The 15894-nt window shown below is 33.9% G+C and overlaps 1 protein-coding gene and 1 long non-coding RNA gene across 3 annotated transcripts; both read left to right on the top strand.

Moving 5' to 3' along the window:
- Window positions 1-540: 540 nt before the first annotated feature.
- On the top strand, window positions 541-4104 carry LOC126715732 (probable alpha,alpha-trehalose-phosphate synthase [UDP-forming] 11). Its single transcript, XM_050416498.1, has 3 exons — window positions 541-2812; window positions 2914-3187; window positions 3514-4104. Exons 1-3 carry the CDS (start codon window positions 774-776, stop codon window positions 3808-3810), a joined length of 2610 nt encoding a protein of 869 aa, XP_050272455.1. The 5' UTR covers window positions 541-773; the 3' UTR covers window positions 3811-4104.
- Window positions 4105-13449: 9345 nt separating this feature from the next.
- Window positions 13450-15433, top strand: LOC126715737 (uncharacterized). 2 transcript variants are annotated; one of them, XR_007651905.1, is made up of 3 exons: window positions 13450-13944; window positions 14140-14203; window positions 15190-15433. It is a non-coding gene; the product is annotated as an uncharacterized LOC126715737 (long non-coding RNA). The 2 variants fall into 2 exon arrangements; XR_007651904.1 differs by lacking the exon at window positions 13450-13944 and having other exon boundaries at window positions 13951-14203.
- The last annotated feature ends 461 nt before the right edge of the window (window positions 15434-15894 follow it).

Below are 15894 nucleotides of genomic sequence, written 5' to 3' on the forward strand. Positions count from 1 at the left end.
TCACACTCCCAAAAATGTCAATCATAAAATATTTCACATAATATCCTTACTTTCATACTAAATATCCACATTTTATACATAAAATAAAATTATTTCACACGTAAGACAAGCAAATTCCATATATCACTAAGATTTAGTTTCGTATGTTGTCCAATATTCCAGTGCACTAGACAGCTTAACTCATTTTACTCATTCTCATGTTTTACTGATTCTCTGGTATTAGAGCCACAAAATCGGCCATCTTTTTTCTTACCTCCCTCTTGACAAGGAAAGCAAGTAATTTAAAGAACAATCTCAATATTCATGGGTTAATTTGTATTATCATTTTTAATTAAAAAAATTTCTTTAGATATATTCAAACTTTCCAAATGTAAAAGCAAAACTTGACACGTAAAGTTGAAAATGTGATACTATTTGTGTATAGTCCTCGACCTTATTATCAACGATAAGGACGAAGGCATGGTGAGTCAGTCAATCTCGAGCGTCCGTTCCAATCACTCTCTTACGTACCCCATATACATTAAATTCTATAGAGTAACTCGTTGTTCTTATCTGCACTATTTCAGTCACATTTTCTCTTCCTTTTTAACATAAAGCTTTGCAGACTCTTAAGGAAATAGTATCAATATCTTCCATTTCCTTTCCAAGTTGCTTATGATTTCAAAAACCCACCTTTATACACAAAACTCAAAAACCAAAACAGAAAAGGAGATTACTCAAAACTCAAAACTGTGTGTGTGTGATTTTTCCAAAACTCAAAAAGAAGAAAAAAAATGTTTTCTCAATCATGCACGGACCTTAGAAATCTCATATCTGTTGAAGACTTATGGTACATGAATCGGGTCCCGACGGCAATTCGGGTTCCGGGTTTAATATCCGAATTGGGAACAACATCAACAACAACAACAACAACGACAACGACGACGACGACGACGGCGACAACGACCTCGGACGAAATCGAAAACAACAACAACAACAACAGGGTTTCTCGGAAGAGGATCATCATCGTATCAAACCAGTTACCAATACGCGGAACGCGCGTGGAAGGCACGAACCAATGGTGTTTCGAGTACGACTTTAACGGTGGCCTGGCGTTAGAGCTGAGAGACGTTTTGAGCGCTGACGTGGATGTCGTTTACGTCGGTTGCCTGAAGGTCGAGATCGACGAGGATGTTCAGGATGACGTGGCGGCACAACTGTGGGAAAAGTTTCGATGCGTGCCGGTGTTCTTGCCGAACGAGATTCGAGACAAGTATTATCATGGGTTTTGTAAGCATTACCTATGGCCTTTGTTTCATTACATGTTGCCTATGATGTCGGTCCACGGACCTCGATTCGATCGAGAGCAGTGGACAGCTTATACCATCTCGAACAAGCTGTTTGCTAATCGAGTGACAGAGATTTTCAATCCTGATGACGATTACGTTTGGATCAATGACTATCATCTTATGTTGTTGCCTACTTTGTTGAGAAAGAGGTTTTATAGAGTGAAGCTTGGTTTTTTCTTGCACAGTCCGTTTCCTTCGTCAGAGATATATCGAACTTTGCCGGTACGTGAAGAGATTCTTCATGGTCTTTTAAATTGTGATTTAATTGGGTTTCATACGTTTGATTATGCTAGACATTTTTTGACATGTTGTAGTAGAATGATGGGTATTGATTATCAGTCTAAAAGGGGTTACATTGGGTTAGATTATCATGGTAGAACTATTACTGTTAAGATATTACCTGTTGGGGTTCATATGGGTCATCTTCAACGGGATTTGTCTCATGATGAGACGGCTAAGAAGGTTAAGGAACTTAAGGAGAGATTTAATGGGAAAATTGTGATGTTGGGTTTGGATGATATGGACATGTTTAAGGGAATCGGTTTTAAGATTAAGGCAATGCAACAGCTTCTATATGGGCAAAATGTTTTGAAGGGGAAGGCAGTTCTTATTCAGATTCTAAACCCGGCAAGGAGTCGGGGTCAGGATATTCAGGATGTTGAGTCTGAGATAGCTGATCTTGCTAAAGAGACTAATGAGATGTTTGGAGAACCCGGGTATGAGCCGGTTGTGATAATCAATGGCCCACTTAGCTCACAAGAGAAGGCTGCATACTATGCCATTGCTGATTGTTGTGTGGTGACTCCTGTGAGGGATGGTATGAATTTGGTGCCTTATAAGTATACTGTGTGCAGGCAGGGCAGCCCTGTGCTGGATGAGGCATTGGGGATTGACAAGGCTGCGCAGCCTAAAAAGAGCATGATTGTTGTTTCTGAGTTCATTGGGTGCTCGCCTTCTCTTAGTGGGGCGATTCGTGTCAATCCATGGAATATTGATGACCTTTGCTCTGGCATGTATCACGGAATCACGGCCAAGGATACAGAGAAGGAATTGCGCCATGAGAAACACTATAAGTACATTAGCACTCATGATGTTTCCTATTGGGCCAAGAGTTTTGATCATGACCTTGTGAGAGCTTGTAAATTGCATGATGACATGAGGTTTTGGTCCATGGGGATGGGCCTTAGATTCAGGGTTGTGGCTCTGAGTAAAAATTTTAAGAAACTTAGTATGGATCATGCCGTATGGACTTATAGCGGAATGAATAACCGATTGATCCTTTTGGACTATGATGGCACTGTGATTCCAGAAAATTCTGTGGACAAGACTCCTAGTAGCAAAGTTATTTCTGTCTTGAATTCTTTATGTAGTGATCCCAAAAACATTGTTTTCATCGTGAGTGGCAGAGGAAGAGATAATCTTAGCAAGTGGTTTTCTCCATGTGAGAAATTGGGTATTTCAGCAGAACATGGTTACTTTACTAGGTAATGCCTCAACTTCTTGGTTTGTGTGATTATTTAAGAAAGAGCACCATTTTTTTTTCTTCTTGATTTTGTGTTTATTTTTGCTTTTAAACTTGTTATAGGTGGACTAAGGATTCTTCTTGGGAGACTTGCAACTTAACAATGAGCTTTGATTGGAAAAGTATGGTATTACCTGTGATGGAGCATTATACAGAGGAAACTGACGGGTCTTTCATAGAGCAGAAAGAGAGTGCATTGGTGTGGCACCATGAACATGCTGATGTTCTATTTGGCTCATTCCAGGCTAAGGATCTTCTCCACCACCTTGAGAATGTACTTTCTAATGAGCCTGTAGTTGTTAAAAGAGGGCGCGGTATAGTTGAAGTGAAACCACAGGTATGAGACATAATTGAGATATTTAAGATTCTGTAGTAGATGCTAGTTGCTTAGAAACCAGGAAATTATATGGGAAGGTATTTTGAGCAATTTAAGAAAAATTCAAGAGGGAAACTGCTACGATAGTGTTATTTTTTTTTATATAAATAAGGGAGGGAATTGAATTTTCACAAATGATTCTGTGATTAGGCATAGTTATATAACTTATATAGGGGTTTGAAGTATGAAAAACATATGCAGAATACTATTCAATCAGTCATTATCTCATTGATCATTCCATTTTGGTTGTTTGGTTTGTAATGGATGGCCTTTTTAATGAACTTCAGGGCATTAGCAAAGGGACAGCTGTGGAAAACATTATCTCAACCATGATAAGTCAGGGGAAGGAGCCAGATTTTGTGCTGTGCATAGGGGATGACTACTCAGATGAAGTTATGTTTGAAACCATTGCAGCTAAGGTTCCCAACCAGTTGCCAGCCGCAGCAAAAGTCTTTCCCTGCAGTGTTGGTATGAAACCAAGCAAGGCAAAATACTTTCTTGATGATACTGATGAAGTCATCAAGTTGCTTCAAGGCCTTACCAATCCAGGAAGGTTAGGTGATCTCAAGAAATTGTTGACATGACGGAGGAATGACTGATTTGGTAAGGGGAAAATTACATGTATGTATTCAGTTTGCGTCAGAACCCAGAAAAAAGTGGGCCTTCGGTTTAGAATCATGTTCTTCTGGGATCTTACCACTCTTGGAGGGTCAGATTTTAATTTAGAACTAATGATACAGCAAACCTTGTATAGAAAACAGTTACCTCTGACAGGCCCATTTGAAAAGGCAATACATAGGAATTTACTGAATAGCTTGTTCATGTTAGAATATTAGAATTTGCAAATTGGATTATTCATGTTAAAGATTTTCAAACTAGCTTACTCGTGTTCTTTTCATAAGTTGGCTAAGTCTATCGTATTATTATAGGATAATTTAGTTTCTGCTATGTGCAATGAATTTTATGATATTTCTTGAATGAGAGCCAACATATTCTAGGTTCTGGGAGACAAGAAATGGTAATGCTCATAACTAGTATCTTTTTTCATTAACATTTCAGTTTGTCTGTTTTCACTGTGCTCTTGAGTCTCTGTCAATTTGAGAAAATCGCTAGCTCTTTATCTATCTTTGCTGGTACTACGTTCTTCATATTCACCTCAATCGCTTTGCTCCTAGAATCATGTCACTGAGAGACATAATCACTGCTGCTTCTGTAATTGGGCCAAATTAACATATGCAGTTGTTGTCTGAAATTGCTAGGATCCTTCTTTTGCTCTGCAAGTACGTTTCAATTTTTCGATGGGAGCTGTTACTCAGTACGTATGCACATGACAGCTCCTGCTAGATTCAGTCTGGAACCTTTTTAGATGAAATAATGAGTTGAAGGTTTCATGACCTGCAGGAGTATAAAACATTAACTTATAGGCTTCAAACTTTTTATTTTGTCATCTCAAACATTTTCTTTTTGGTTGAATGATAAAATAATCCATAAAGCCAACAATTCTTGCACCATGGATCAGATCCTTGACCCTTAGAAAAGCATTACTAGGAAAGGTCATCTGTATCTTAAACAGAGATAAAATGTTGGATTAATGCACATATGATCATAGCAGTTTATTTCCAATCAGTTAATGAATATCTACATTAGCTGGTGTTATAACTAGCAAATAAATTGCTACAGAAATTTCATGATGTCTTTGATACAACTCATTCATATTTGTTAAAAAGAAAAGAAATGCACAAGGGCCTGATGATGTTTAATGTGAAAGAATCTAACTTTTGGGGGGGTCATGGGAGTGAAAAAAAGAAACTTTCACAATTTGAGTTGAATACTTTGCATCTTCCTAAATGGCAAAGTGAGCTGGAGATATGGAAAGCAGCTTTGATGAACCAGGCTCCACCGGCTAAGCAATATTGGAGGTTTATCACAGATCCATCTCTTTTAATGCCTAAAGTAATGAAAGCTAAATACTTTCCAAATAATGAGCATATTGAGAGGAGCAACCATAAATGGCTCTTGGATTTGGAAACTATAGTGTTAGGCTACTCTTTGCTACTTGCTGCAAGTTGTTGCAGATTTAATTGACTGTAACACAGTTGGGAGTCTCAATAGCTGAGGCATCTCTAGAATCCAATGTGGCTGACTTGATTTTCTCCCTTCCCATTTATTGGCGTGCTGGTAATGATTACTTCGTTTGGCCTTCATCAAAATCTAGTAAGTATGAAGTTGAAAAAGAATACAAGATTTTCAGAGCGCATGATTTTGCAAACTCCACTAGTGGGGGTGTGTTATTTGATTTTTTTTCCAGGAAATGCAGAACCTCGGGAGCCTCAAGTTACAGTAAAAAATTAGTCTTGATGGAAGATTTGCCACAATGCTTTCTCATTGAAGAATGAATTGGGCAAAAGAAAATTCATGATTGCAACATCATTTTCTTTCTGTTTTGTAGCAGAGAAAAATTTGGAATGTATATTTTTGCAGTGAAGCCTCGATAGGGCTGAAATTTTATTCTGATTTTTGCCTGTGAACTGAATTCATTATCCCTGACTAGACTAAGGGATTGGATCTCTCTGGCCGAAGCATAACCAATTTAATAAAGAGGAGTTTACGTGTTTTCTATTAGCCTGGTTGCCATTTTTTGAACCATCATAACAAAGTTTTATTTGAAGGGACTATTCCAGCAAACTCTGTTTAATCTAAAGAAAAAATATATTGAAGCAGGTTTGATGCAGGACAACCTAGGCTTCCCACCTAGATTAGTCCTACTGTAGACCTTAGGCATCCCACTTAAGGTGTTTGGATTTACCACCAAACAAACACAATGCAATCTTTGCAAATAATCTCAATAATAATAATAATAATAATATTTTGTCTTACAAACTTTCAAGAATCACAAAGATAAAGATAAATTCTCCTAAACAATTTCAAATACTAATCTGATAATCCTAAACAATCTCAAATACTAATCCAATAATCCTAAACAAATGATAATGATAAACTACTAATCCTAACCAAACTCAAATACCAATCCAAACTAAACAAATAACTAAGTTACAATTTGAAATTATCCACTGAAAATCTAAAATGAAATATTGAAATAACTTTTGGTTATGCTCCTGCATTAAGGTTGCAGCAGCTTTCTTCTACAAGTGAATTTCAAAGCTTCAGAGCTGTTGCAGGGTGTCAGGCACTTCCACTGGTGAAGGGTATTTGGCATAAAACAAGGAGGAGAGGAGGTATAGCTTTTGTGGCATAATATAGTCTTTGTTGGTTGATATGGCTTTTTTGCCAATAATATGTTAGTTGCCAGATACTCGGCTGTAAGGGATGCAATGGCTGCTGCAGTGAGGCTTAATTCTGCAGAATCATTATATTGGTGGACAGAAAAGAGCTTCAATGGATATGTAGTTGCAGAAACCCATGCTGGCTGAAGTCCAAGAAACTGCAGCCTGGGCAACTAATTTCCCTGTGTTATTTTTTTTGGTCAGCTTTGTCTTGAATGTGGATGGTAATGTTTCTTTTTCCAAGTCTTTGTTTTTTTCTAATCTGGTGACGTACAAAGAAAAAAAAAGGTCCAAAACAAAGCACAATTTCAACTTGAAATGTTGTCATGTCTTAACATTTTTGAGATGTTTAGGAGATATTTTGTCTGATGTTGTCATTCCTGAAAGCCCCAATGTTTCTTAGATACATAAAAAATGAATGAAACTCCACGTATATTTTAAGGATTCTTCTACTTATTTTTCCTTAGTTGATCATTATTAAAATTTATCTGCTTTATCCAGTTGATGATATCCTATGTAACAATAGTTTGTTCGAGTAACTTGAGAGATGTGTAAACAATTGTTCAGGTTTGTTTATTCATCATCACTATATTCAACAGCAGTCTCATATGACATAAAATTTACATTTCTCTGTATTACATAAGAATATCTTAGATGCCTAGAAATCATTTTACTTTTGTTCACCAAACTCTATGTTGGGGAGATAACACCTTGAGAAGATTCCAATTGAGTAATTAATATTATATACATAGGGACACCACTTAACCCAAAAGGCTTAAACCTATGAGTTTGGTCTCAACTATGTTATATTAATTACTCTTGTCATTCTTATTTAACTAGATGATGTCTCACACGATGCGCAAATACTTTATAATTTCATTTTCAAATAATTTATAATTAATTTTTATGACCCATATAAAATATCTAATCTTGTGGTATAATATTTACATAATTAGCTTCAATTATCTTATTTATTAAAAAAGAGGAAAATAAAAAAGAAAAATAAATTAATAAGCATAACATAATGTCATAATCTATGGCCAAATGCTCTAAGAAATTGTCCTTTGGCACCAAGACCAAGTCTTCTACTTGAAACTCTCATTGTATATTTCTCCAGAATTTATAGAATACATACCAAGAACTAATACCCTAAAAATGTCCCACACATAAAGGACATTTTTGCCACCATGAATTTTCAATCCAAGTGTTGCAAATATGTCATCAGTTATAAAAGCATTGCCTATGTAGTAATCAAACGCTGTAGTTAAGGCCTAAATGAAAATTTAAAAAAGGAGACTGTGAATTTTCATTCATAGACCAACTTTATTGCAATCATTATCCAAGTTGGAGAACTAATAGATTCATAAAGAATTTCACATAGTCAAGAAAAGCAGCGGTAGTGACAAAATTTGATAGTAATTTTTTCTAAAATACTCAAAGAATGTCATATGCTAAGTTGCAACTATTGGGATTGGTTCATAGTCTAGAACTATAATAATAATATAAAAATTAAAGAATCAATACTTACACTAATTTTTTAGGTTGCTTGACAAAACTTAAGAGGATAAAAAACTAATTGAAGTGAGATAGGCATGCCAAGAGGATAAAAAATTAATTTTATAACAATCTGTGGATAGGCATGCCAACCCTCCATCTTGAGCAACACTTGATGCACAACTGATTGAAGTGAGATAGGTGCAAGCAATGCAATCTCTGGGAATTTGTTTGAGTCTTTGGGGACCACAATCCAACCAAGGTAAAATAAATAATAAATAAAAAAGTTCAAAGATTGAAAGGATAAGAACTAAGATTAATCATTTTAGTTTATAAAATATTTAGGGCCCTTTTGGTAAGAGACTTCTAGTAATGTTGTTTAAGTTTTGTAGAAATGTGTGTGGGTGAAAAAGTGTGTGGAAATATGTGTTGTGTTGTTACCAAACAGAGCCTTAAAGAGCATAAGTATTAATAACAAAATTGATAATATGCATTTGGCAAGCTCTAACATACCTAGAACAAAAAATTATGAAAATTTCTAAGGCAACCATAAAACACATGAAAATTTTGAGTAGGGAAGAGAATAGGCAGTAAAAAATAGATAAAAGGCATAAAACAAAAGGAATTTTTTTTCCTTATGGTGAAGGGCTCCAGAAATTTGGCTAAGAGATGAAATTTTTTTCCTTAAGACCAACTATAACATTATTTATGTTGGGTTCTACTTCTTGCAAAATAATGACCAACTGTTAATACACTACTTAACCTCACCTGCAGTAGCCATACATAATAGAAGCTTGACACTTAGCTTGGGGTTTTTTGGCAATTATGATGTGTAGTTATATATGATTTTGCAGTACTAGTTCTTACTCCGTTGCCATTCATAGTGATTATAGAGTCCTGCAACTCTGGGAATTGGTTCTTCTTGGTCTGAAGATTACTACTTCCTCCGTCCCACTTTGTTTGTCCTCTATTCCATTTTGAGATGTCCCAAAATATTGTCCTGTTTCTAAAAATAAAAGTTATTAGTTTACTAATGTTTCTATTATACCCCTAAACCTCATTAAGAATAACTTTTTAAAAAAAAAACTGATAAATTTATTTAAGGGTAGTTTTATAAATTTATACATTTTTATAAGGCAGACAAGACAATAAATGATATTCCCTTAAAATATTTGACTTTTCAAACAGGACAAACAAAGTGGGACGGAAGGAGTATGTATTTTAGGTCCATAAAGGTATTCTATCAGGGAAAGCCACTTTCAGAAGCTCAGAAGTATTATAACTCATTCATTTGATTTGTGGGATTTGGCTGAACCACCAGATATAAATTTACCTTGAATAACTACCATCAGAAACTCTCGTGGCTTCTTCAACATCCAACAAAAGTCATGAACACATACGCTTCAGCATGTGTTGTATTAAATACACTACCTTAGACTTCTAGTTATGTACCTACACTTATCTTACATGACTAATGTCAGGGACCCAAGATCACTGCCAACTACCTAGAGACTTGGACAACTCTACCTGCACAAAAATAAATAAATAAAAGAAAAGAAAAAGACTTGAGCCTTTACTTTCTTCTTGACACTGAAGTATTTGTTCCTCAAATTTTATATGTCATGAGTGGATTATGTGTTTGGCTTCAATCCTTGATCTGTGGGATCCATTTGTATGTACAGAAATCTGGATATGGATTAACAGAAATTGTGTTTCTTTGTTTCAAAAAAAAAAAAGTTTCTTTCTGATTTCTTTTTTAAAGAATTTAACTACACCATAAAAAATTTATAAAATAAAAAACCCAAACCGTTTTCTTAAAGAATATAACTACACAATAAAAAAATTATAAAATAAAAAACCCCCAATGCAGGTTCTCTTATTACCTTGACAGAATGAAAGGTCGACCGTTTGGCTTGAGGCTGATCTTCTGGGTCGGACCTATATTCTTGGAATCATTCCAAATATTAAAAGACCACATAGAAACCCAAAATTCAAATTCATTTAATTTTGAAAATTTGCAGCAAAAATCTTTGAGATGCTACAGGTAATAATCATTTTTTTTTTCTAAATAAGGAGATGAGAAAGAGAAAGAGCATAACAATTTAGTTTTAGAGAAACAGAGTGAGAGATTTAGGGACCTGTTGAAATTGATGGCATGCCAAGCATGGAGAACATCTCCGTAGTGGAATTGAGGCCCTTTGTCATTCACGAAATCCTTTAAGATTGAGATTCAACCACATAGTTTAGGAAAGACTCGTTTTTTAGTTGTCTAACCAAATGTATAGGAAACAGAGGAGATTGAGATGGAAATGAGAAGGGTCAGAACTCAGAACAACAAGAGGTAAAATAATTGAGCTTGTGTAATTAAGGAGACGTTTGGGTTTCGTAAGAGACATAGTTGAAGAGGGAATGTGCAGAATAGCACATTGAAGAGGGAGAATATCGTAAGTTAAGATTCGTTAGAAAGAATGATGGAAACTAGTATCTTGAGTTTTATAGACTCGATTTCAATCTATAGATCTTGAGTCTCAGAAACTCGAGTTCCAATAAGCAAAACCTCAATTTTCTACTTGGAGATTTGAAGAAAAACAGAGGAAGAACGATTTGAGGCACGATCTGAAGAAACGAAGAGACGATTTGAAGAGGAAGATCTGATTTGAAGAGGCACGATCTGGTCTTCAGATTTGCCGTCGAAGAACGAAGAAGAAGAACGAAGAACGATCTAACAGTCCGAAGAACGCGAGGAAGAAGAAGTGAAACTCGAGTCTCTAAAACTCGATTTCCACAACTCGATTTTTATCTTAACATTTGAGTTTTAGACCCTCGAAATGCTAGTTTTCAATAAAACGTGACAACTAACTAAATTTTTTAATATTTAATGTTATTTGAAAATAAAATTCCATAGTTGAAAGTTTAAACGTTATTTTATAATCAATTGAGAAAATTTAAACGTGATTTTGATCTTTTATTGTCAATTGAGAGAGAGGAGTGAGGTGTAATAACAGATAAGGTCTAATAAATTTTAACCAAACAAAAAAAAAAAAAAAAAAAAAAAGCTAGATAGCTTAAATAAAAAAGCTAACCATAGAAGGCGCCACTTGGCATGATCTCATACTATCTTGCATGAAGTTTATGTTTTTATATATACTAGTCGCTAACCCGTGTGATGCATGAGATAGTTTTTCAAAAATTATATATATTTACTTTAAGCATGCTACAAAAGTATAATTACATTTGAAATATAATCAAACATTAAAGGAAAATTCAACAATTGTATACAATTACTGCAAAATATGTAGCTGAAAAAAAAATTTGTAATAAATGAATGCTTCCTCTGTACAAATCATGATAGGCAAATATATCATTTTTTATTTAATAAATATATTTCTTATACTCTATAATCTAGAATATTAGATGATACTCATATTCTACATGAGCACAAAGAAGTTTAAAATATAAGAGGCATGTGAATGAATATTATGATTGTTTGTACCGGGTTCATACATAATTTAACATGAAAACCATACTATAAGAGGTCAATCATAAAAGTTTTAAATATACAATGACAATTATCATATTTAAACTCTACACATATGCAAATAATAAACTATAACAGGCCAACATTACTGGTTAGCAAATAATTTTAGATCTAAAATTGTTTATTTTGTATTTGAATTAAACCATTTTAAGTAGCCATTAAAACAAAAAGAATTTATGAAACTTCTATTTACAAAGATTCATTTTAACCATAGAAAATTAATCATCATTCTAAAAATCTTTCTATATAAAAGTTTCTCACTTTAAATATAGATTTGCAACACATGCAAAATTCTAAAATTGAAAATCCATCATCAAATTGAAATTTAAATTGCCCATAAATCATATAATTCGTACCTTGAATGTTTAATCATGAACATGACTTTCCACCCTCCTTGTATTTTGTCTTATCAACGAAGATGATTCACTCCTCCAAGTCTTACTTTATCAACCGGCCTGAACAAAAATAAAATAAAAATTCATATGTATATATATAAGACCATCAAAAAATAAAAAATTGCATACTTATAGTTTTACACATAGCAACCTTGAAGATTCAAGACAAAGTGACATTAACAAAGTCTTTCTAGTTTGAGCGAATGCTTCAAATACTAAAAAAGAATATTACTCGTGGTTCCTGAAAAATATATGTATTCCCCATCAACATCTCATGTAGAGAAGGCAACGTAATTGGCTCTTTGTTTCTAACCTCGATCTTCTCCTCCTTCTAAAGTTGACAAAGTAATGTTTGAAACATTATAGAAGACAAGTATTGGTTAGGAATCACATATAGTTTATGCTTTTCACCCACATGCATGGCCGTGAGGTTTTTCTTGCTCTTCATTCATAGATTTGCAAAGAGTTGCTGAACTTTTTCTATAACTTTCGTCATCTTCAAACCCTAGTACCACACTCAGCGCAAAGAAAATTTAGAAAAGATAAGGAATTCTTAAAAAGTATGAAGTTGATGAACTACGTTGGGATCGTGGGGACTATATATGTGTGTGTGTGAGAATACGTATTATAATAGGATTAGGTTTTGTGTTATACTTAAACCACTGCTAGAGCCTATATATTGGTTTATATCTTTTTTATTGATAATTAAGCTTGTTTATTCAAATTTGACCATATATGCAGTAGTATAGTATAAGTGTATAATTTAAAGATAGATTCAAAGACTGTTACAGAGTTCTCTACGTTGGAATTGGATGACTAATATAATTTTGTTTAAAACCGGTTTTATAGTAAAATCAGAATTATTGTTTTAATTATTTATTTAAGTAATGCTGATGTGGAAAATTGTGGAGTTGTTTAAAACCGGTTTTATAATAAAATCAGAATTTTTGTTTTTATTTATTTATTTAAGTAATGCTGATATGAAAAATTGTGGAGAAATCAGAGGCTTCGATTTTATATATATATATATAGATAAATGGAAACCACATGTCAGATTCATTTTTTCAACAGCTTTGCAAATATATATATCATTATAGGAAAGTATTGTCAATTTTATTTTGTATCAGTTAATGCATTTCATAGTTTGTTTTGGAGTAATATTGAATAATTAATTTTAGTGTTTGAATATATTTTTTGTAGAAGGATGGAATTAATTCTAGAAAAACTTATCAGGAAAGCGTAGGCAAATCTATATATATAATAATAGATGAACTTGATAGAAATTCAAATTAGAATTCCAAATTAGAATTCCAATTTTATATCGTGTGTCTAAATTTACGTGAAGATCATACCATAATTATCCTTCTAATTGTTCAATTCAAATCAGAAATTAGTCCAATTTTATGCCATTTGTATAAAAAATTTTCTTAATTTTGGTGCCAAAACTAATATCATGTCATAAATATCCATCCAAATATTCATGGTATTTACGGCAATGCAAATACCGAGGAGTCAAATGAAGCAGGCGTTAAATGGTTCTCTAAAGAAGAGAGAAAATTCTAGAGGGAAGAGACAGAGAGGGATAAAACTTAAGAGAGATGGTCGACCCACTCCCCCTCCGCCTAAACTTTCCACTCCTTATTTCCACGCAAAAAGAAACTCAATGTAGAGGAAATTAATGGCAATGTGTTAAGGATAGACCTCATCTACAAATTAAAAGTCCTACAACTATGGAATCATCTGTCAATGATCAACGCAATAACAGATAGTAGCAGATAATGATCAACACAGTAACAAATTGCCAACTCCACTGGTACTCCTCTCTCTCTCTCTAAATTTTGGCTTCAAACTTAATCTTTTATGCAATATTTGTTTCTTCCAAATATCACAAAATACTAAATTCCACTTCCAAAGACGCTAATAACGACTTGACTAACCATCCTTTGACAAGATTCTATTCAAAGAATAGAGAGATACATCCTCAAACAAGCTTTGGTGGTCCATCATGTAAGTGTAAATACTCTCTCTCTCCTATCTGTTACCCTTATTAGCCACATTAAAAACAAAGATAGATAGAGTTTGTCGACTAGCCATACATACTCAAAGGAGGTTTTTTTTCCTCACTCAAACGGTCCATCACCTTACCCAATTACCTGCCATGCCATTACAAACTCAGGTTTTTTTTCCCTATGAAAATTTCAGGCACCAAACAACGATTGGGGGTTCAAAAGCAGGGATGGATCTTTTCGATATTATTCTCACTAAGGTTCATCTCTCTCTCTCTCTCTCTCATATAGTTTTCATTCCCTTAAATATTTGAAATAGTGATGAGTTTGTCTCAATTATTGATCTTTGCAACTTCAATGGTTTAGTTTTATTTATATTGAGGTAATATAAAATTTGTTTGGGATTTGGTACTAAAGTGGTAAAAGGGTGGTGGATAATTCAAATTATTAGTGTCATAATATTGGAACTACCGGATAGATTAGAGTGTTTTGAAATGGATTAGGATTGGTAGATTGTCCATTTTATTCCTACCCATTAAATTTTAATGGAATTGTTTTGGATAGCTAGAACTCTAAATAGAATGGAGGATTGTATCACAGTTTTGTTTTATTTCATGTGAATTTCAGAGCATTTTAGAATAATAAAACCATCATAATATCGGAGCCACAATCATTAACTACAGCATTAGCAACAAAACTAGAAGTTTCAATTGGTTTGTCATTTGGCTACGTTCAATTGTTCTTCTTCCATGTGTTCACAAAAAAATTATATAAAGGTATCCATGGTTGAATTGTTAACTAACAGCTCCTACTGAAGATGACTTCAGAACATTCTCTACAGTCACACAAGAGGAGTAATAAAGAAGGGCTGGCAGCTAACATGCTAAGAATGAGTGCTTCTTGGTCTTTGTCGGATTCTTACTTTGGGTGTCCTCCTTAATATATAATTAGGCATATAAAGACAGAAAAATTACAAATTCCTAGGAATAGAAGCCTCAAAAGTCTTGCAAGAAGAAACTTAGGCAAGGAATGGTGGCAAGATTATGAAATTATAAGTTGCGCTATATAGCCCTTCTCTTGACATTAGAAGAGAACTTTAGAACTAATTCTAAATATACTAAGATCAAGTACTACTTTTGCTCCATTCATTTAATTTTGGGTCTCCATTTATTTTCAATTAGGGATCAATCTTGCTATAGAAAATTTCCAAATATAATGCTCACTTCTGTTAATTGATCCCCATCAGGCATGCTAAAGTTGGAGAATAAGGAATGAATGATCAATGATGTCTCGGATTTGAAGCTGGCTTGAATTAAGAAGAATAAAAATTGTGTTAATGCCAGTACCAATAGAAGTTTATATTGGGTTGTACAAAGTAATAACTGGATTCAAGTCTCTAATATCAAAGGAGAACATGACATTAATTAGTCTATCTCAACCCAAATAATGGGCTAAAAGTGAAGGACAATGAGGAGAGTACTGTTTTGTTTTGTCTCTTTTTACTTATTTTAAAGTGGAATTCTTATTAGACTATTTCCACCGTCTACTGATTAGTAATCCAATCCAATTATACCTATCATGTCTCTCTTGCTTTACCCAAAATGTAACAACTCTACGCATTCTTAAGAAAATAAAGCTTATTTATATCCCGTAGTTTAAAGAATGAATCCGAATTTGATAAGAATGAGGTATAAAATACATCTAATTAGAGATTGCCACATCAACTATTTACTTAAAACTCAATATATCCTGCCACATCAAATAACATCTCAATTAACTCCTACTTGAGTTGGATTTTCATATAGGTATTTGAATTGATTAAGTGTGGTTGTGTCTATTGTTTAATATGTGATAGATGTTGTGCCATGTTGGGATTGGAGGATGTAAAACTTTAGTTTTACACCACATCCTTCTAGAATTTAAGCTCTTATACTTCCAAATATGTGCAACT

Source organism: Quercus robur, chromosome 2 (genome assembly GCF_932294415.1).
Source record: "Quercus robur chromosome 2, dhQueRobu3.1, whole genome shotgun sequence".
Lineage (NCBI taxonomy): Eukaryota > Viridiplantae > Streptophyta > Magnoliopsida > Fagales > Fagaceae > Quercus > Quercus robur.